Consider the following 21,356-nt stretch of genomic DNA (forward strand, 5'->3'; position numbering starts at 1 on the left):
ATTAATTAGATTTAAATTGAGATATTAAGATTATTAGTGTTTATATTCAATTATTCATGTAGCCGACCTCATATAATGGGATAAAAGATTAATGTTGTTGTTGTAGTAGTAGTTGTAATAGTATAATTAGTTAATTAATTTAGCAATTAAAACTTGATTTTTAATTATACAAACAAGAGTATCAAACTTTGATTTATGATCTCAATGGTGGAAGTCGAAAATGTAAATTTATATTACTATTATAAAAGAGGCTTCGGTTTAGTAAATCTCAGCCTTCTTTTTTCACTAATTTTAATTATTCATATTAAATTTTAATCTTCCATTTTAATTATTATAATTATTTTATTAATGTCAAATATACTCTATTAATGACTGGTTAATCACTTTTATATATTTGAGGGATTTAGTATCTGATTAATCAAATTTTCCTTATTTCTTATTTGGACTCTTTGGCTTGCCCTGAACTTCCTGTTCTCCGCCGTTATATCTTGTAGGTTTATTCTTCGATTATTTTGACCTATTAAACTTCTACTAAAACAATTCATCTTTCTTACACTCTATTTAGTATTTATTTATAGATTCTATAATAACCTTTCATATTCTGATTCCTCTTCCTTCGTATACTCTCATTAAGCGCCATGGGCGGAAAGCGAAACGGCAAAGTCGCCCAAATCACAATCGCCATTAGTTCCAATTACGGCATTCTTGTTCGTTTTCGTTACGAATCCACTTTCTTAACCCTTTTATACCTAACATTCACAATAAATGATGGAAGACAAATTATGATGGAAGATGAATCGCCAACAATCATTCCTCAAAAGTGTTTTGTAGCTACGCCTAGATCCAGCAAGTATCGTGATTCTATTGTCGATCAAGAAGCTCTTCCGAGATGAAGAAAGACGGAATCATCTTCACGACCTCCCTTGCCGCCGCGTCTTCACTGATTTCCTCTTTCTTTACCTATGATTATCGAGCCGGATCTCCCTTTGGTAACGAGAGTTATCCATCTTTGGAGTCGAAGGAGGCGAGATCTGGATCGGCGAGAGGCGGAGACAGTGATGATAAGTTTGCTCCGAGTTTTGAAGGGCTGAGGTTTATTGAAACTCTGGTTACGGCGCACAGGTGATAGACGCATTAGAAGTGTTGTTTGACATGATTTACTCTATATTTTAATCATTTTTTTAACCCATTTTTCTGTTCTTTTTCTGACAGTGACTTTGGGCAAATTATTACGTTCGGACACCGGACGTGTTTGGAGCACAATGAAAATGCGCCACATCAATTACTATTCGGTACTGAGCAATACCAAGCAGTACCGAGCTCTGCTCGGTACCGAGCACTTCACAGTACCAAACTCAGTACTGTTAATACCGAGCGTAGGCTGTTTCAGGTGTCTGAACCCAATAATCTCCCGTGACTTTGATATCAATATCCTACTAAAATTAATATTTGGAGGTTGGCGTGAGATAAATACAAGTTGTTTGAAATTAGAAGGGAGTATTTTGATATTGAAAATAATATGAGTTGTTTCTTTCTTTATTGTTCTAGATTTCTACTTTGGATTTGATTAGAATGAACTAATTTGATATAAATCAATTTTGCTTAAATGTTCTTCATTATTAAAAAAAAGAGGACAGACATCAAAGATGGACAAGCAAGACAAAAGAAGCCGAGGAGAAGAGCTTATAAGAGGATGCAATACAATCGACAGTTCGTTACTGCATTGGTTGGTTTCGAGAAGAGAGGGCCCAACTCATCTAATTCTATTTGTTATCTTCTGTCTTCAAAATCTTTGCTTCTTTAGGGATTTTTGGATATTTTTATGAAATACATTGGTTGGTTGCAAAGCCTAGCTGAAAATTCTTTCTACATAATTATTAATTTAATCATTTATTATATTTTAAGTCACTTATTTCCCTCGAGTGGTTCCTACTTGAAATCTTCTTTTTTACATTAAATTTGGCTTATGATTGTAATAGTAAGGGTTTATTAGTGCTTCACTGGTTAAGTTAGGGATGGGTAATTAATTTAACAGTACGTAATTACTTAATAAATGCTTATTTAGTCTAAGTATATTAATTAGATTTAAATTGAGATATTATGATTATTACTGTTTAGTTGCAATAGTATGGCTTTGAGTAATTAGTTAATTAATTTAGCAATTAAAATTTAATTTTTAATTATACAAACAACAGAATATCAAATTTCACATTTACGATCTCAATGGTGGAAGTTGAAACTACACATCACTAAAAAGAAATAAATAGAATATGAGCAAGTCTTGGGAGCTATTTGCAGCATAGCTTTTGGTCATTTTTTTATTATTTTTTAAAATAATTTTTTTAGCAAAAATTTATGCATAAAAAAAATATTTTAAAAAGCAATAAAAAATCTGTGAAGCTTAAGTTGGCATTATTTGACAGCCATGGGAAAGCACTTGAGCTGCTCGAGAACTTCGCTCCCAGATGACAAGAAATACCGCGTTGGTAAAAGAAGAGAGAGAGAGAGAAGCCATTACAATGTCAAATAACCACTGAAAGCAGATGGAACATATTTCGACAATTTTCTGCTATCAGAAAGCCCTAAATTGGATCAGCCACTTCCTGATTGATCATAAACATACTTGATTGTAACTGCTTAATTAAAAGCTCATATAACAGTCAAAATAAAGTAAGATTATGAAGATTAAAGCTTCATTTGGGACGACTTTTTTATTACTTCTTAATACAGTTTTTTTAATATAAAAAAATTAATTTTTATATTAAAAAACAGTTTTAAGAAGCAGTAAGAAAGCTGTTCAAAACAAAGCCTAAATTTTCAGTTGTTCATCAAAGTGCAGGTCAATAATAGAAGAGTGATCCCACGCAAATCAAGACATCGGTGAGTAGCAATCCAAGCACATCAAAAACATATTTGGGGGCAAATAAACCCCAAACCTGCAAAAATGGGCAATCAAACCTTCACCTATTAGCATCTCAAGATGAATGAGACAGTAATTAGGAGGAAAAACAAAACAGAAAAAAAGGTAATGATTGTAGTAGACGCAAATATTAAAAAACTTGCCATCAAATGCCGCCTTTGAATTGTGACACATATTATTGTCAAAGTAGTTGTGAAAGCGGTAATAAGCCCATATATCAAGAATGCCTGCACCAAAAAGAAGAAGAAGAAAAAAAAAACTCAAACCAGTTAGTCATTCATAAAAACCAAAATGCTACAAAAGCCAAAACAATAATAATTATGAGCTCAGTTCAAATAGAAGAAACTGTGAGCTGCAATAACATGAAATATATAACATCCACATTTAGACTTTAAAATGATAATATTTTGCAAGTTTGTTCCTAATTTATTGGAACATTTGCAAGTAATCACCCTTGGTTCAACTTAGATTGTTCATGCGGGTAGTCACTCCAGATGCATTAAATGGTAGGACAATACCGTGGGATGAGGAAATTTGTGGAAGTGCGTGCCATCGGCCTGGCGGCAGTTTAAACTATACAAAATCAATGAGTGGCGTTCGGGTGAAAGCCTTCAAGTGTCCTGATACGTCAATTCCTCCTAAATCGGCCCAACCGGCTCGTCCAGGGCTGATTCTTGTGTATAGGAGGCTCGCCCAGGGCCGTTTCTTGTGTATAGGAGGCGGGATAGTCCCGCCTCCACTATATTTGCCGTCCACAATAGTGGGTCCCACTATTCCAATTGAGTTCAAATTTAAAAGCCAGGGGGAGGCTAAGGCTTTGAGGGAAAATTGATTTGGAAGGTTTATGAATTAAATAGCATGAGGTGTTTTAGGGTTAGGGCATGCTTAGATTTGATTTCCATTGAAGTTCTTTGGCGTCTTGGGCTCTATACTACATTGTCTAGAGATTTGGGAGGGATGGTCCTAATCTCGAATCGAGGATCACTTGTATCTTATTTTTGTGTTCATTTGGCTTTGATTCTCTTATTTCAATCCATCGTTTTGAGGCTGATTTCACCTTATTCTCGCTGTTTTTACCAATTAGTGATAGGTTTGCTTGCGAATTCAAGTATTTCCTATCATGTCCATGTAGGGTAAGGTCCGTTGAGAGAGGAACACGTAGAAGGAAGGTTTGGCTGCTGCTTACCCACAGATAAATCCCATTTTCATTCACTTGACTGCTTCGATTTGTTTCAATTGTAGCTTTCTTGTAATGCCAAGTTCGATCACTTCTATAAAAGAGGTTGTATGCTTTTTTTTTTTAAAAAAAGAGGTTGTATGCTTATTAATGTATCCTGAGCCAAATTAATAGAAATTTATAGTCATCTTATGCTCCATTGCACACATACAAAAACCACATTAATTTTATATCCTGGATAAGGGTCAACAATTAGATGGCATAATGATGATCATGTAGGCTCAGAAATTTTGCGCCCAGCACTTATAAGAAAATCAATGTTTCGGGCCAAATTTTCTAATGACAGATTGAATTGCAAATAAGACATTACCTAGATTTTGCTTTTTATTTTATGAGGACTTTAAGATATAATTCTAAGTTTCCCATAAACGCAAGCTCCTATGATTAATTATCCCTCTCGATGATCAGAGAGAAATTTCAATTAAGGCTAGTAATTAGATTAAGTGCTTAGCTTATAGTCCCAACGATTTTGTTTTTTGAGATCCGAGAAAAATTTATCACTGTCAGCCTAGTGGGTATGATTGAGGGGAATGATTTGGTGATTGACACATTTATTAGAGCACATGTGAGGGTGTTTGCTTTTGATGTGCTTGCATGATCTTTGGGCACTTGTGGTTGAGTTGAAATTTGACATTTAGGGGGCACTTGAAATTATCTGGATTTAAATGTTTTGCATTAGAAAGCACGAAAAGTTTCATTTTGAGATTTGATGTTCCCCCTTGCGTATGTGTTGTGGATCTAATTGTGATAGTTGCCATTTTAGATTTTGGTGTGTTCTTCAGTAAATCAATTTCTTCTGCATCCAGTTTGCATTTTGCTCAGGTGGAGTCCACAGGGGATATTTCTTTGCTTATGAATTAAGGTGTCATTATAGTCCTTTTAACGCCAATTTATTCTATCCACAGTTTTGAGTGTGCTGGAGCTCCGAAGGCAAAGAGGAGGTTTTATCTGTGCTCATAGGCGACTTGTTTTTGTAGATGATGTTGAGTTTGTTGTTGTAGGAAAATTTGTGTTTGCTACCAGAGGTAATGACCATTGTATGCAATCATATTTGCAGCGAGACGGCAAAATTTACACAAATTTCTTTTTCTTCTCTTCTTTTTTTTTTCTTCCCTTCTCATTTTTTTTCTTTGTTTCTCTTTTTTTGTTTTCTATTTTTGGTTTATATGAAAATTTCAAAGAAGAGGATTAGAGATAGAGAAAGTGAGTTGGAGAATAGTGAAGAGGGAGAGTAACAACAACAACAACATCAAGCCTTTGTCCCACTACATGGGGTCGGCTAAATGAATCCTTTTTCGTTATTGTGTCTTGTTAAAAGTCAAATTCTCATTTAAATCTAATAAAGAAAGATCATTTCTAATATTTTCTAACCAATATCATTTTTAATATTTACTACGTGAGAGGGAGAGTGAGAGAAAGAAAAAGAGGTAAAAAGTTAGAGAGATAGGTGTTGTTTGGTGGTAGGACGTAATAGGATTTTACCTAAATTCTGCCAAAAGACGAATTGAAATCCCTGCTAATTTGAATCCCACTTCTCTCTTTACATGCCACAATCTCCTCGATGCCTTTGAGCTCTTGTTGCAACTTCCTTCTTCATCATCGGCGGTATTAGCAGGAGCAAAGGGGAAAAAAAGCAATAGCTAGTGTGCTGGAGATTGATAGTGGTGAGTTTTTACAGGTCTAGGCGAAGAGAAGGATCGTAGTGGGGCAGCTATCTGAGCTAAGGAGAGAAACAAGGGTTATGCAGATTGTGCGCGCTTGTGATAGGGTGAGAGGAAAAGCAACAAGATCGTGAGAGAGCAAGGCATAGTGTCGCACGAACTTGGTGAGAGAGAACAAGAGGTAGATGGAGTGTATGTGAAAGAAGTTTGTTCGAGAGAGAGAGGTGAATGTGAAAGAGGCATGATATGGGTTTTCATTTCGTATTTTTTGTTTTGCAATAATTGGGTCAAACAAGACATCGTAATGAGGCGTGAGAGGACTATGATGACGAGCAAAAATGCAACGGAATTTCTTCGGTTGAAGATGAGGGATTTGCAAGTCCTCTAAGGATTTTTTTTTTAACTCAAATTTAATCACATTAAAAATAATATGTAAATAACTCGTCTAATTTCTCATCTCTTGTGCAATTCGATTTCATGTTTTTGCCTTGCATGCTAATAAACATTATCATTTTCTAGCGCGGCAACTCAAACAATATGGGTATCATTTTCAAAAAAAAAAAAGGTATATCATTTTCAGGCATATCCTTCATTCCATAAACATCAACACGATCTGTTTTGCAAAATGAGTGACAATTGAGTACTTTCATTGTGGGTGATAATTTAGAATAAAATAAATCTTGTCCAAATCTAAACCCGTTGCCCGTCATTTCCATCATGTTTGATTAAGTTTGGAATAGATTATAGAGGTCAAAAACATGCAGAATATAGTGATTTAGTATCAGCATTATAGATGAGCAAAGCTTTAATGGTATCAATATTTTGTTAGGTCATCTACATTTAAATCAAGTGATAATTAACTTTTGTGAAATACAAGACTTGGAAATCACAGAATAATTGCATGCATCATTATTATTTGATAGTTTGTTCAATAATTAAAGAAGAAGAGCTGATACACAATCTAGTCAAAAGACATCTTAAGAAAAAAAAAACTGAAAGACTTGTAAGAGTTGTAGGTTAATCAACTTAATCGCTTGTTCATAAGAATATAGAAAGAAACAAGGATAATGCATACAATACCTGATTTTCAAGATCATTACCTGCGTAAGGTTGATGAAGAGAAGACCATCTGGATGTTTTTTCTTAGAAATCTGGTGCTTGTATAGAACAAGAAAGGGAATCGACAAGACAGGAATGATGTGGGATACACCAAATGTATCAATTGCAAGTAGAATACCTTGCTGAACTATATTGAAATGTTCAAACCTAGATGAGAAGACATCAATAACATCAGCAATCAGCCAATCACTTAAAAGCAGTAGTTTCAAGTCCAACAAACCAATGTTGTGGATGAGGTAGAGAAGCCTCTCAAACTATCTGTAACAAACACTAAATGCAATGCATCTTACAAGAAATTGTAAACCCTAGATCACAGATACCAAAAAAACCCAAATTCATCTGAACTAACCCGATAAATGCAGCCGCATACCGGAGGCCATCAAATGTACACCTGCAGGAATATTATCTCATTATCCACTCTGCAAATGCACATGGAATTCCTACAAGTTTTTGCATTTATTAGAGCACATGCAAGGGTGTTTGCTTTTGATTTGCATAAATGATCTTTGGGCCCTTGTGGTTGAGTTGAAATTGACATTTAGAGGGCACTTGAAATTATCTGGATTTAAATGTTTGCGTGAATGTTTTGCATTAGAAAGCACGAAGAGTTTCATTTTGAGATTTGATGTCCCCAATTGCGTATGTGTTGTGGATCTAATTGTGATAGTTGTCATTTGAGGTTTTGGTGTGTTCTTCAGTAAATCAATTTCTTCTGCATTCAGTTTGCATTTAGCTTAGGTGGAGTCCACGGGATATTTCTTTGCTTATGAATAAAGGTGTCATTACAGTCGTTTTAACGCCAATTTATTCTATCCACAGTTTTGAGTGTGCTGGAGCTCCAAGGCAAACAGGAGGTTTTATCTGTGCTCATAGGCGACTTGTTTTTGCAGATGATGTTGAGTTTGTTGTTGTAGGCAAATTTGAGTTTGCTGCCAGAGGTAATGACCATTGTATGCGAGTCGGCAAAATTTACACAAATTTCTTTTTCTTTTTCTTCTCTTCTTTTGGTTTATATGAATATTTCAGAGAAGAGCATTAGAGATAGAGATAGTGAGTTGAAGGATAGTGAAGATGGAGAGTGACAGAAAGACAGAGAGGTAGAAAGTTAGAGAGATAGGTGTTGTTTGGTGGTAGGACTTAATAGGATATTACCGAAATTCTGCCAAAAAGCAAAAAAGACAAATTGAAATCCCTGATAATTTGAATCCCACTTCTCTCTTTACATGCCACAATCTCCTTGATGCCTTTGAGCTCTTGTTGCAACTTCCTTCTTCATCATCGGAGGTTTTGAGCAGGAGCAAAGAGGGCAAAATATCAATAGCTAGTGTGCTTGGGATTGACAGTGGTGAGTTTTTACCGATCTAGGCCGACAATGTGCAGAGTTTAGAAAAATAGGAAGGAGGCATTTGCCGATGAGAACGTGGGGGATGGAGCAATGGTACTTGCTTTCGATGTTGGCTGTTGGAGAGATTGGTGCGGTAGAGCTATTATTTGTTGAGTCAGAGGCGGACTGTTACGCCTGGACCGGTCCTAGCTGGATGGCTCAAGTCCGGGCGGAACCAGGCGGAATCCAGCGGAAGCCTGGTGGGCCAAGCATGGGTTAAACGCATAGTTTGGAGGGAAATTTTGAAATAGAAGGGTTTTTTAGGTATTTTGTAAAACTCCTTTATTGTTAATTAGGAGGATTGGGGGGAGAGGGAGGATCATCTTGAATTTGAATCTTATTTGAGATCTAGGTTTTTGTTCTTGGGCTCTTGGCGTTGCCTGAGATTGTGGAGAGTATTTCCTTCCTCTCGAATTGAAGGAAAATTGTATCTTGCAAGTGCTTTTCATCTACTAGTGGAATACAAGTGTTTGCTTTGATTTCCTACAAATTTCTCTTAAGATTCTCTCAGTTTTCCCACTGTTTGGGCAGATTTTTTGCTGTGGACAGCAGCATTTTTTGTTTGGATACTTGATTTGGGTTAGGTTTGCTTGTGCCTACAAGTAGTTCCTATCAAATCGGTATCAGAGAATCGATTGGGGACCTTAGGCGGCTGAAATTCTGATTTTTCAGCGAGCTTTTGGCTTCCGGAACTGAGTTTTTTGAGATACGGGGGAAGAACGATGGCCGGAAAGAAGGTAGAAGTCTTGGAAGGCGAAGTAGGATAGTTGAAATCCGATTTGGAGGGAAGATTTTTTTATTTTCAAAATCAAATCACCACCAACAATGAAAGGTTGGAGGGGAAGTTCACCGTGATGGAAGAAATGCTTAAAAAATTACTTGAGATGAAGACAAATCAGATGACATCGGAAGTAAGAGAGACCACCGGAGGCCATGTCGGGGGAGGAAATCCAAATCCTTTCAGGGGGAGGAGAAATTCGGAAGTGGAGGTCATTGAGGGGGAGGACAACATGCAGCCTCTAGAGCCGCTTTCTAGAGAAGAGATGAGTTTGGGGAATGATCAAAGAGGTGCTGATTTCATCGGGAGAAGGGAAGAATTCCATCAACGAGGAGCTGAATTTGAAGGGAGAAGAGGAGAATATGACGAAGGGTTCGGGTACAATCATCGGAGGGAAGAGCGTGACAGTTGGGGAGCACCTAATCTTCGAGGAATAGGAGGATATGGAGGACTCATGGGACACGGGGGAGACCCACGAGTGAGGAAGCTGAAGATGCCCGTCTTTAAGGGTGAAGACGGCCATGGCTGGATCTACAAGGTGGAGCGTTACTTTGCTGTCAACTGATTGACAGAGGATGAAAAGTTGACAGCGGAGGGTTTGTGTCTGGAAGGAAAAGCTTTGGCCTGGTATCAGTGGCATGACAGGAGGGAGCCCATCCGGAGCTGGAGAGAGTTTAAAGATTGCTTATTAGAGCGTTTCCGAGCCAATGGGGGAGGAGACTTCTACGAGCAATTCTTTGCCTTGACTCAGGAGGGGACTGTGGCAGATTATCGGGACAGGTTTGAGTACTTGGCTAGCAGGTTGGATCACATTTCAGAATCAGCCATGGAAGGGAACTTCATGAAGTGGCTGAAACCAGAGATCCGAACAACAGTCAGGGTGCTGGAGCCGAGGAACCTGGGAAAGGCTATGGAGCTGGCACAGTTGGTAGAAGATCAGAAGAAATCCGAAATAGGAGCTCGAGGGAACTATTCTGGGGGATCATACAAGATGACTACTACCTTCCTACCATCAAAAGGGGGAGCACCAGGGGGTCATAAGGAAGCACCCAAGGAGAAGACTGGAGGGGGAAATAGGGGACAGTTCAAAAAGCTAACATAAAAAGAAATGCAGGATAAGAGAGCGAAGGGGTTGTGCTTCAGATGTGATGAGAAGTACATGCCGGGGCATAGGTGCAAGGACCGAACTCTTCAGGTTCTCCTTGTCTGTGAACACGTGGAAGATGAGGAGGGAGGTGGGAGCAAATCTGAGGAGGAGGAGAAGTTGCATCTGAATGTGGAAGAAGTCTCTCTGAACTCGGTAATGGGATTCACTCCAAGTCACACTATGAAAGTAAGAGGAGAGATAGCTGACCGTGAAGTGTTGGTGTTGATCGATAGTGGGGCAACCCACAATTTCATTTTTGCCCAGATCGTTGATCAGTTGGGGATGAAGTTAGTCGATACCGGAGGCTATGGAGTGATGATGGGCATGGGGAAGGTGGAGATGAGAAGAGGAGTTTGTAGGGGAGTGGTCTTGACCATTCAAGGGCTACAGGTGAGGGAGGATTTTCTCCCCTTAGAATTGGGAAGTACATATATCATCATGGGGATGAAATGGCTATAGACTTTGGGGGAGACCAAGGTTAGCTGGGGTGCTCTGGGGATGGAACTGATGATAGAAGGGCGGAGGAAGGTGATCCAGGGGGATGCAGGGCTGTCAAGGGAAATCGTATCTCTCAAATTCATGATCATATCCATACAAGAGGTGGGAGGGGGATTTTTGGTTGAGCTGCAATATTTGGAGAGGGTTAGTGTGGGGGAAGAAGGAGGCATTCCACAGGTGGTGCAACCGCTCCTACAGCTATACAGGGAGGTGCTCCAGCCACCCCAGGGCTTGCCACCACCTAGAGAGCAGGAGCACACCATCCTTTTGAAAGAGGGAGTGTCACCGATCAATGTTCGATCATATCGCTACCCCCAGATTCAGAAAGACGAAATTGAGAAGCTTATTAAGGAGATGTTGGAAACAGGGATCGTTAGACCTAGTGTAAGTCCTTTCTCTAGTCCCGTCTTACTTGTCAAAAAGAAGGATGGGAGATGGAGGTTTTGCGTGGATTACCGGGCCCTGAACAAGGAGACGGTACCGAACAAATTTCCCATTCCGGTGATCGATGAGTTATTAGATGAGTTGCATGGAGAAATTGTGTTTTCTAAGATGGACCTGAAGTCGGGCTACCACCAAATCAGAATGAAGGGGACATTCAGAAGACGACTTTCAGAACACACGAGGGGCACTATGAGTTCTTGGTGATGCCATTTGGGCTCACTAATGCCCCTGCTACCTTTCAGTCCTTGATGAACAGGGTGTTCAGGCAGCACCTGAGGAAGTTTGTGCTAGTCTTCTTTGATGACATTTTGGTGTACAGCCAAACCGATGAGGAACATTTGGAGCACTTGAAGGAGGTTCTGAAGATTCTACAGACGCGTCAGTTGAAAGCTAACTTAAAGAAGTGCAGTTTTACCCAGTCTAGGGTGGAATATTTGGGACATATAGTGTCTTAAGAGGGAGTGGCAGCCGACCAGTTAAAGGTTGAAGCAATGCAGAAATGGCCCATGCCCAAGAACATCAGGGGGTTGAGGGGTTTCTTGGGACTGACTTTATACTACCGGAGGTTTGTGAAGGCGTACAGTTCCATCGCTTGGCCATTGACGGAGCAATTGAAGAAGGACAATTTTCGGTGGGGAGAGGAGGCGACCCAGGCTTTTGAACGATTGAAGACGGCCATGACGACCGTCCCACTGCTAGTTCCAGATTTCAGCCAGGTATTTACGGTGGAGACCAATGCTTCAGGGTATGTCTTGGGAGCAGTGTTGATGCAGAATCATAGGCCTATAGCTTATTTCATCCATGTGCTATCGACCAGGGCGCGATTGAAGTCAGTGTACGAGAGAGAACTGATGGCCATCATCTTAGCCATTCAGAAGTGGCGCCCTTACCTGTTGGGTAGACATTTCATTGTTCGTACGGACCAGCGGAGCCTGAAATATTTGTTGGAGCAAAGGATGGTGACTGAGGAACACCAGAGGTGGCTGTCAAAACTGTTGGGCTATGATTTTGAGATCCAGTATTGACCAGAGGTGGAAAACAAGGCGGCTAACGCCTTATCTAGGTGTGTGGGGGAGCTTCAAGAGTTGACAGTTTCAGTACCCCTGATGGTTGACTGGGGGGCCATTAAGGAAGAAAGCAAGCGGGATAAAGAGTTGGAAAAGATCAGGGAAGACCTGATAATGTGAGCAAAAAATATAGGGGACCCTAAATTTTTTATCACAAAAAAGAAGACGAAAAACTACCGACGAAAATGACTAAAGACGAGAAGAGGGAAGAACAAACTCTTACATTTCAATTTAAACTAAACAAAAGAAAACTTACAACAATACAAACGACTCTTGCAAACAAAATGACGACACCCTAAATTTGCTTCACTTAGAGAAGAAAGATACAGGTGGAGTGGCACTTGCGGAGAGACGAAAGAGGTTAGAAACCCGAGAAGAAAGGTTGGAAAGAGCCCGTAGGATTTTCGGAGGGGATGAGAAAGAAGGGTGGAAAGAACCCGCAGGATTTCCAAAGCAAACCCGCAGGTTAAAACTTTTCCAAAAATCACATCATATTCACTTCACTACTTTCAAACAATACATCATTACTTTGCACGAAAAACACATCCCAACCCAAGAACCGAAGTGGTAGCCGCGGGAACCAAGGAGGCCGAGCGGGAACCAAGGGGGCACGGTCACGGGAGGGAGCACAGGCACGGGAAAACCAGCGGCCAGCCGGAATTCCAAGAGGCAAAGCACAAAAAACAAAAAGCCATGGAGGAAGCCAAGGAGCCACGCATGGGAAAAAGCAAATCTTGGAATTCCAAGAGACCTACATAATTAAAACATAAAAAGCATAAAAAGTAAGATAATAAATGAACTAAAATGTTAGCTAATAATGAGCTAACCTTTAGTTTAATAAATGAACTAAAGACCAGCTCATAAATGAGCTAAAATTTCAGCTCAAATTTATTTGAACTAGTAGACTCAAGGGAAGCCAAAATTTATATTATTTCGGACATGGGTTGACCCCCCTTTTGTCTACATCAGACTCCCCTTCTTGAGAATTCAGCTCCTAATGAATTGGTTGTTGTTGATTCCCTTGAGGAGGTGCATACTGTTCATCGAGCTCCTTGAATTTTTCACCAAATCTCTTCAAAATTTCTTCCTGTTCTTTTTCAAATTGCTGTTGTAGATATCTTTTGTACTTCTCGAATTTTTGATCACATAGGAACATGTGATACTGAAGTTTGTATAGATGATCTTGAAGTGGGTCAGTAGAATCACCTTCTGTAGGTAACCATCTGTCCAATGGAAGTGGGACATCAGGATTGTCTTGATTAATCTCCTCCATGAATGAAGCTATTTTTTTGTTATTTTCCATTTTTTTTACCGACTCAAAAAAGACTAAAAAAAAATCAACCTAAGCTTAGACTCACAATAAAACGCTTTGACAAACTTGACAACTTCAACTTGACAACCAAAATAAAATTTGACAAACTACAACTTGACAAACCACAAACCTACAACTTCCTAACTTGCTCTGATACCAATTAATGTGAGCAAAAAAATATAGGGGACCCTATATTTTTTTATCACAAAAAAGAAGACGAAAAACTACCGACGAAAATGACTAAAGACGAGAAGAGGGAAGAACAAACTCTTACATTTCAATTTAAACTAAACAAAAGAAAACTTACAACAATACAAACGACTCTTGCAAACAAAATGACGACACCCTAAAGTTGCTTCACTTAGAGAAGAAAGATACAGGTGGAGTAGCACTTGCGGAGAGACGAAAGAGGTTAGAAGCCCGAGAAGAAAAATTGGAAAGAGCCCGCAGGATTTCCGAAGGGGATGAGAAAGAAGGGTGGAAAGAACCCGCAGGATTTCCAAAGCAAACCCGCAGGTTAAAGCTTCCAAAAATAACTTATCATTCAACTGAACTTCAAACATTACAAATCCCCCATATATATAGGTATGAAAGGGAATATGAAAAGACACAAACATTAATTCTAACACAAGAACCTAAACATCACAACATTAAAACACCTAAAAAACATCCCAAGCCAAGAAACCGAAGTGGCGGCTGTGGGAACCGAAGCAGCAGCCGCACAGAACCAAGGAGGCCGCACGGAAAAAGAGCCCAGGCACGGGAAACCAGCAGCCGACAGGATTCCAAGGGGGCAAATGCAATGAAACCATGGAGGAAACCAAGGAGTCATGCATGGGAATACAAAACACTTAACTTAGGATTCCAAAAGCCCTTTTTGGAAATGCAAGAGACAACTTTAAGACATTAAAAACTAAAATAATAGTGCATTAAAATAAAAGATAAATATGAGCTAAAACTTAGCTAATAATGAGCTATTTTTTAGTTCCATTTAATGAACTAAAATCCAGCTCATAAATGAGCTAAAATTCCAGCTCAATTTTGATTGAGCCACTAGACTCAAGGGAAGCCAAAATTTGATTTATTTTGGACTCATGTTGACCCCCCTTTTGTCTACATCACCTGAAGAAAGACAAGAATAGTCATCCTGGTTACTGTATTGAGGGAGAGAGACTATTATATCAAGGGAGGTTTGTGATGCCACGAACGTCTATACATAATCCTCACTTGTTGCAAGAGTTACATGGCAGTGCAGTTGGAGGCCATTCAGGAGTTCAGAAGACGTATAGGAGGCTAGCAGTGGAGCTCTATTGGAAGGGTATGCATAAAGATGTTAATGAGCTGGTGGCAAGGTGTGAGGTGTGCCAAAGAAATAAATATATGGCGATGGCACCAGGAGGGCTACTCCAACCCTTGGCACTTCCAAACAAAGTTTGGGAGGAAGTGTCCATGGACTTCATTGACAGCTTACCTCGCTCAGAGGGATTCACAGTCATTTTGGTAGTGGTGGACCGCCTCAGTAAGTATGCACATTTCGTCCTCCTACGACACCCGTACACCGCAGTCTCAGTGGCAGCAACTTTTATCAGAGAGGTGGTGAGATTACACGGATTCCCTAGTTCAATTGTGTCAGATAGACACAAAGTGTTCCTTAGTCAGTTTTGGAAGGAACTCTTCAGAATGCAGGGCACTATTTTCAAGAGGAGTACCGCCTACCATCCACATACAGGCGGACAGACAAAGGTGATAAATCGGAGTTTGGAGACCTATTTGAGGTGTTTTGCTTCGGAAACACCACGTAAGTGGGCTAAATGATTACCATGGGCAGAGTATTAGTATAATATTTCATATCATTATGCATCCCAAATGACCCCTTTCAAGGTACTCTATGGAAGAGACCCCCCACATTTAGTGTATTATGGGAGGGGAAACACACCGATCTTTTCAGTTGAACAATATCTAGAGGAAAGAGATCAGGTGTTGGAGGAGTTGAATAAACACCTGGAAAGAGCACAAGAAATCATGAAAAAGCAAGCAGATACACACAGGAGGGACATATAATATGAATTAGGGGAGAATGTGTACTTGAAGCTAAGGCCTTACAGGAAAAGATCAGTGGTTAAAAGGAGGAACGAGAAATTGGCCCCGAGGTACTTTGGTCCATATGAGATCGTTAAGAAGATTGGAGCAATGGCATATCGTCTGAAGTTACCTTCCTCCGCTACCATACACCCGGTGTTTCATGTGTCGCAGCTGAGGAGAGCACTTGGAGAGCATGCATCAAGTGTGGAATTGCCAGCATCACTGACAGAGGATTTGGAGGTGGTAATGGAACCCGTGGAGCTGGAAGGGGTAAGGTTGGATAAAAAGGGAAACAAAGAGGTGTTGATTAAATGGAAGGATCTCCCCGACTTCAAGGCCACTTGGGAGCCCTATGAGGTGGTGAAGCAGCAGTTCCCATACTTTCACCTTGAGGACAAGGTGAATCTTTGGGAGGGGAGTAATGTTACGCCTGGACCGGTCCCAACTGGACGGCTCAAGGCATTTGCCGATGAGAGCTTGGGGGATGGAGCAATGGTACTTGCTTTCGATGTTGGCTGTTGGAGAGATTGGTGAGGTAGAGCTATTATTTGTTGAGTCAGAGGCGGACTGTTACGCCTAGACCGGTCCTAGCTGGACAGCTCAAGGCAGGGCGGAACCAGGCGGAATCCAGCGGAAACAGGCGGAAGCCTGGTGGGCCAAGCATGGGTTTTAATTTTGAAATAGAAGGGTTTTTTTTGATATTTTGTAAACTCCTTTATTGTTAATTAGGAGGATTGGGGGGAGAGGGAGGATCATCTTGAATTTGAATCTTATTTGAGATCTAGGTTTTTGTTTTTTGGGCTCTTGGCGTTGCCGGAGATTGTGGAGAGTATTTCCTTCCTCTCGAATTGAAGGAAAATTGTATCTTGCAAGTGCTTTTCATCTACTAGTGGAATACAAGTGTTTGCGTTGATTTCCTACGAATTTCTCTTAAGATTCTCTTAGTTTTCCCACTGTTTGGGCTGATTTTCTGCTGTGGACAGCAGGTTTCTTTGTTTAGATACTTGATTTGGGTTAGGTTTGCTTGTGCCTACAAGTAGTTCCTATCTCGGACATAGTTGATGGAAATTGTTTAAGGAGGCGGTTTTTGATGATTTGGATGGTGACAAGTTAAATATGCAAGTTGCTGGAGGTATTATCAGTGGCGAGGAAGCTTCAAAAAGTTGGTAGAGAGCCACATGAGTAGCTGGTACTCACCGCAATGCGAACAACATGACAGTTTGCCGAAAATGAAGAGAAAGAAAGAGCGACAAAAGTAGCAAATGTAAAGGAGAAAGAGAGGAAATGGCTGAAGAGAAGGATCAAAGTGGGGGAGCTATCCGAGCTAAGGAGAGAAACAAGGGTTATGTAGATTGTGGGTGTATGCAAATGGAGCGCGCTTGTGATAAGGTGAGAGGAAAAGTGATCAGATCGGGAGAGAGCAAGGCATACGCTAGTGTCGCATGAACTTGGTGAGAGAGAACGAAAGGGAGATGGAGTGTATGTGAAAGAAGTTTGTTCAAGAAAGAGTGGTGAATGTGAGTGAGGCATGATATGGGTTTTCATTTCCTTTTTGTGTTTTGCAATAATTGGGTCAAACAAGACATTGTAATGAGGCATGAGAGGACTATGATGACGAGCAAAAATGCAAGAATTCGGGAGTTTCTTCGGTGGATGATGAGGGATTTGCAAGGATTTTTTAAAATTTTTAAAAAATTTTAATTCAAATGTAATCATATAAAAAAATAATAATAACATGTAAATTAACTCGTATAATTTCTCGTCTCTTGTGCATATCGATTTCATGTCTTTGCCTTGCATGCTAATAAACATTATCGTTTTCTAGCGCGGCAACTCAAACAACATGGGTATCATTTTCAGGCATTTATGTTATTCCATATACATCAACACAATCTGTTTTGCAAAATGAGTGACAACTGAGTACTTTCATAGTGGGTGATAATTTAGAATAAAACTTGTTCAATACTAAATCTGTTGTCCATCATTTCCATCATGTTTGATTAAGTTTGGAATAGATTATAGAGGTCAAAAACATGTAGAATTTAGTGATTTAGTATCAGCATTATAGATGAGCAAAGCTTTAATGGTATCAATATTTTGTTAGGTCATCTACATTTAAATCAACTAGTGATAATTAACTTTTGTGAAATACAAGACTATTGGAAATCACAGAATAATTGCACGCATCATTATTATTTGATAGTTTGTTCAATAATTAAAGAAGAAGAGCTAATACACAATCTAGTCAAAAGACATCTTAAGCAATCAACTGAAAGACTTGTAGGTTAATCAACTTAATCGCGTGTTCATAAGAATATAGAAAGAAACAAGGATAATGCATGCAATAACTGATTTTCAAGATCATTACCTGCGTAAGGTTGATGAAGAGAAGACCGTCTGGTTGTTTTTTCTTAGAAATCTGGTGCTTGGATATAACAAGAAAGGGAATCGACAAGACAGGAATGATGTGGGATACACCAAATGTATCAATTGCAAGTAGAATACCTTGCTGAACTATATTGAAATGTTCAAACCTAGATGAGAAGACATCAATAACATCAGCAATCACTTAAAAGCAGTAGTTGCAAGTCCAACAAATTAATGTTGTGGATGAGGTAGAGAAGCCTCTCAAACTATCTGTAACAAACACTAAATGCAATGCATCTTACAAGAAATTGTAAACCCTATATCACAGATACCAAAAAAACCCAAATTCATCTGAACTAACCCGATAAATGCAGCCGCGTACCGGAGGCCATCAAATGTACACCTGCAGGAATATTATCTCATTATCAACTCTGCAATTGCACATGAAATTCCTACAAGTTTTTGCACAGGGAGAAAAATGCAAACTAGATAAAAAGACAAAAAGCAATAGTAAGCGTGACTGGCAGACCGGTTTCTATATATCCATTTCTAGTACAACAACAACAACATCAAGCCTTTGTCTCACTATGTGGGGTTGGTTGGTTACATGAATCCTTTTTCGCCATTGTGTCTGGTTAAAAGTCAAATTCTCATTTAAATCTAATAAAGAAAGATCATTTCTAATATTTTCTAACCAGGTCTTTTTAGGTCTACCTCTACCTTTCTTAACATAAGTCAAATCTAATACCTCAACTTTCCTAATCGGGTCATCGGAAGGCCTCCGTTTAATGTGACCAAACCATCTAAGGCGACTCTCTCTAATCTTATCTTCCACTAGAGCTACTCCAACCTTTTCACGTATATGCTCAATTCGTATCCTATCTATATATCCATTTCTAGTAATCAATAAAAATGTCATCTAGGTACACGTACTCTTCTATAGATTCTCTACCATCATATACTCAACACGATAGAAGTAGTCCACAAATAGCTATATCAAATTGCCATCAGTAATCACACGTGCTTGTATATCACATTTTTACAGTTCAAATCCGTTATTTGAGTGTGTCGCACGCATTTCGATGCGCCGCGATGAACTTAAGCGAAATTTCAATGTCATCGGAATTTGACGAAATAAATTTTATTAAATTCGTCACGAAATTTCGATCGAAACGATATAAAAAACTTATATCAAATTCTGCACGAATTTGAAATTAAAATTTGCCGAAGTTCGTTTAAGTAACATTAGCTATATCTTCCATTTTTGTCCCTAGGAGCTCTTAAGGAAATGTTATTAGCAAGGGTACATGCGTAATATACCACGTAAAGACATTTCCTTAAGCCCTCATAAGCCTAAGGGACCGAATATTTTGGTCCCTTTTTTATTTCTTCGGCCGCACGCGAGAGAGGGGAGGAGTGGTGGCGGGAGAGCTCAGCGGGCGAGATTCCGACGAGAGCCTTTAGGAAAAAGATAAAGGGTGACTTGGAGAAGCTAAGAGGTATGTTAATCCTAAAGAATCTTGTATTTTTCATGAGATTTTCTTGAAGTAAGAAATTAGGGTTTACATTTTATTGGAGATTTCTTTAGCAAACCTTTAGGGCTTGATTTTCCCTACTTTTTTATGCCCTAAATGTTAATATTTCTTAAGGCAAAACATAAAATCCGAAATTAGGGTTTCTCATTTTTGGATTTTTGTTGTAGAGAATGCTAGAAGAACTTAAAGAAAGAGTTTTGGTATAAAAAAAATGCAATGGTTTTTTAAAGAAATTTGATTTTAAAAATTAGGGTTTTTTCCTAACCTAGGGTTTTTAAGTTTGCATGCTCACTAAAGAGGTTCCTAAGGGTTTAGAGAGGTCTCTAAGTAATAGAAATTGAAATTTTGAAAAGAAAATATTTTTCCAAATTTCTACAAATTTTAAATCCGAAAATGTTACATTAAAATTTCATTTTTTTTATTAAGGAAAATAAGTGTTTAGATTGTGGTTTGTGAAGAATTAATAAATTGTGATAATAAGCATGCTTTAGGTGTAGGGATAGTGGGATATGCATTAACTAAGAGAATGGGCCTAAGAGGATTAAAGAGGATAATTAATTAGGATCATTAACTAAGAGAATGTATAGGATGCAACTAAGATAAGTATAGGGTGTAGGGATAGTGGGATATAGATTTTTAGATTTGTATAAAAAAAAAAAAAAGAAGAGGCTTATGATATTTTTGTAAATTTTGCTTTAGGTGTTGAACCTTAGAAGAAGACGGTTTAATAGGGAGTTGTGCGAAGAGAAGTTGAGCGAAGAAACCTCAAGGGAAGTGACACATTGCATTCTATAATTCATAGAATTTCCTTATGTATTGCCTATGTTTATGAGCATCATTGAATGAATCCTCTTATGTTTTGCTTATGTTTAATTTTGGATGTTAGCATAAATCTCAAATCTTGTATTATGTTCTTTATGTTGCATATGATATCTTCATGTATGGTTCATGAGAATATATGTTTTACTTTCATGTCTACTACAAGCATTCACATACATGTGGCACATCATCTGATTTTATGAAATTCCTTACGTTACGATGTAAACAATCTTATTATTATGATGATGGGATGCAATTTTGTGTATGCTGAATTGCGGAGTATCAAATATGGTGCCTTGGCACAATAAGGTTCTTTGGAACAATAAGGCTCTTGGAGCAATATGATGATAAATTGCCAAATATGAGTTTGTACATGATCAGTACAATATGGGTACTCCGGTACGGGTGTATTATGAATAAGCTATATAGTAAATAGTAAAAGTTAAATGAAATAGATATTTGATATGTAAGAAGGAACATGTAATATGACATCAATCTTACATATGGCATCAAACTTACATATGACAAAAATCTTACATATGACATTAACCTTACATAGACATACGATGTTATCTTTGCATATTAAATTCTTCTTCATCGCATGAATTTTAGATTGAAATTTGTCATTTGCTGAGCATAGCTCACTCCCTAGCTTTGGGAAAATTTTCAGGAGAACCTACTCGTAAGTGATGGCAGAACACCCGAGGTTTACATACAGTCGTCATGCACCGGGTGACAGGTTCTTATATTATTTTTCCTAGATGTAGTTACTTTTTCTTTTGGGTGGTTTTGTATGGCATGTAATAGTTAAATATTTTTAAACCACCTTACATATATGAACTTCCTTTTGTAATAGTTTGAATATTAAATATATATTTTGATAAAGTTTAGAGGCGCTGTTATGTTCCTATGGAAGTCTTTTAGAAATTTTTTATACATGAAATTTGATAATTGAATTGTTCTGAACGTCCGATTCCATTCCCGCC

At 38.7% G+C, this 21,356-nt stretch overlaps 2 protein-coding genes across 5 annotated transcripts in view; one reads left to right on the plus strand and one right to left on the minus strand.

Annotated features, from left to right (window-relative positions):
• The first annotated feature begins 857 nt into the window (after positions 1-857).
• Positions 858-1,592, plus strand: LOC114580318. The gene is made up of 2 exons (XM_028697474.1): positions 858-1,122; positions 1,213-1,592. Exons 1-2 carry the CDS (start codon positions 890-892, stop codon positions 1,415-1,417), a joined length of 438 nt encoding a protein of 145 aa, XP_028553307.1. The 5' UTR covers positions 858-889; the 3' UTR covers positions 1,418-1,592.
• Positions 1,593-2,738: 1,146 nt separating this feature from the next.
• LOC110092315 (GPI ethanolamine phosphate transferase 3) overlaps positions 2,739-21,356 on the minus strand; it is a 50,578-nt gene continuing 31,960 nt past the window's right edge. For 2 of the 4 annotated variants that reach the window (XM_020816815.2, XM_028697472.1), the window contains exons 17-20: positions 18,378-18,419; positions 18,018-18,183; positions 3,064-3,147; positions 2,739-2,936 (exon numbers count right to left, since the gene is read on the minus strand). In XM_020816815.2, the coding sequence (XP_020672474.1) occupies positions 2,841-2,936; positions 3,064-3,147; positions 18,018-18,183; positions 18,378-18,419 (388 nt within the window). In that variant the 3' untranslated portion in view covers positions 2,739-2,840. Of the gene's footprint in view, positions 2,937-3,063; positions 3,148-6,918; positions 7,196-7,286; positions 7,329-18,017; positions 18,184-18,377; positions 18,420-21,356 lie in introns of those variants that run through there. The other 2 variants (XM_020816814.2, XM_028697473.1) reach the window with 2 other exon arrangements.

Source organism: Dendrobium catenatum, unplaced genomic scaffold (genome assembly GCF_001605985.2).
Source record: "Dendrobium catenatum unplaced genomic scaffold, ASM160598v2 fragScaff_scaffold_943, whole genome shotgun sequence".
Taxonomy (NCBI): Eukaryota; Viridiplantae; Streptophyta; class Magnoliopsida; order Asparagales; family Orchidaceae; genus Dendrobium; species Dendrobium catenatum.

What these genes read in the sequence shown, in the direction of transcription:
- LOC114580318 (XM_028697474.1), top strand. Translation starts at nt 890, where the DNA reads ATGAAGAAAGACGGAATCATCTTCACGACCTCCCTTGCCGCCGCGTCT. An exon ending in ACTCTGGTTACGGCGCACAG is followed by an intron (nt 1,123 to 1,212) that starts GTGATAGACGCA and finishes TTTTTCTGACAG; the next exon opens with TGACTTTGGGCAAATTATTA.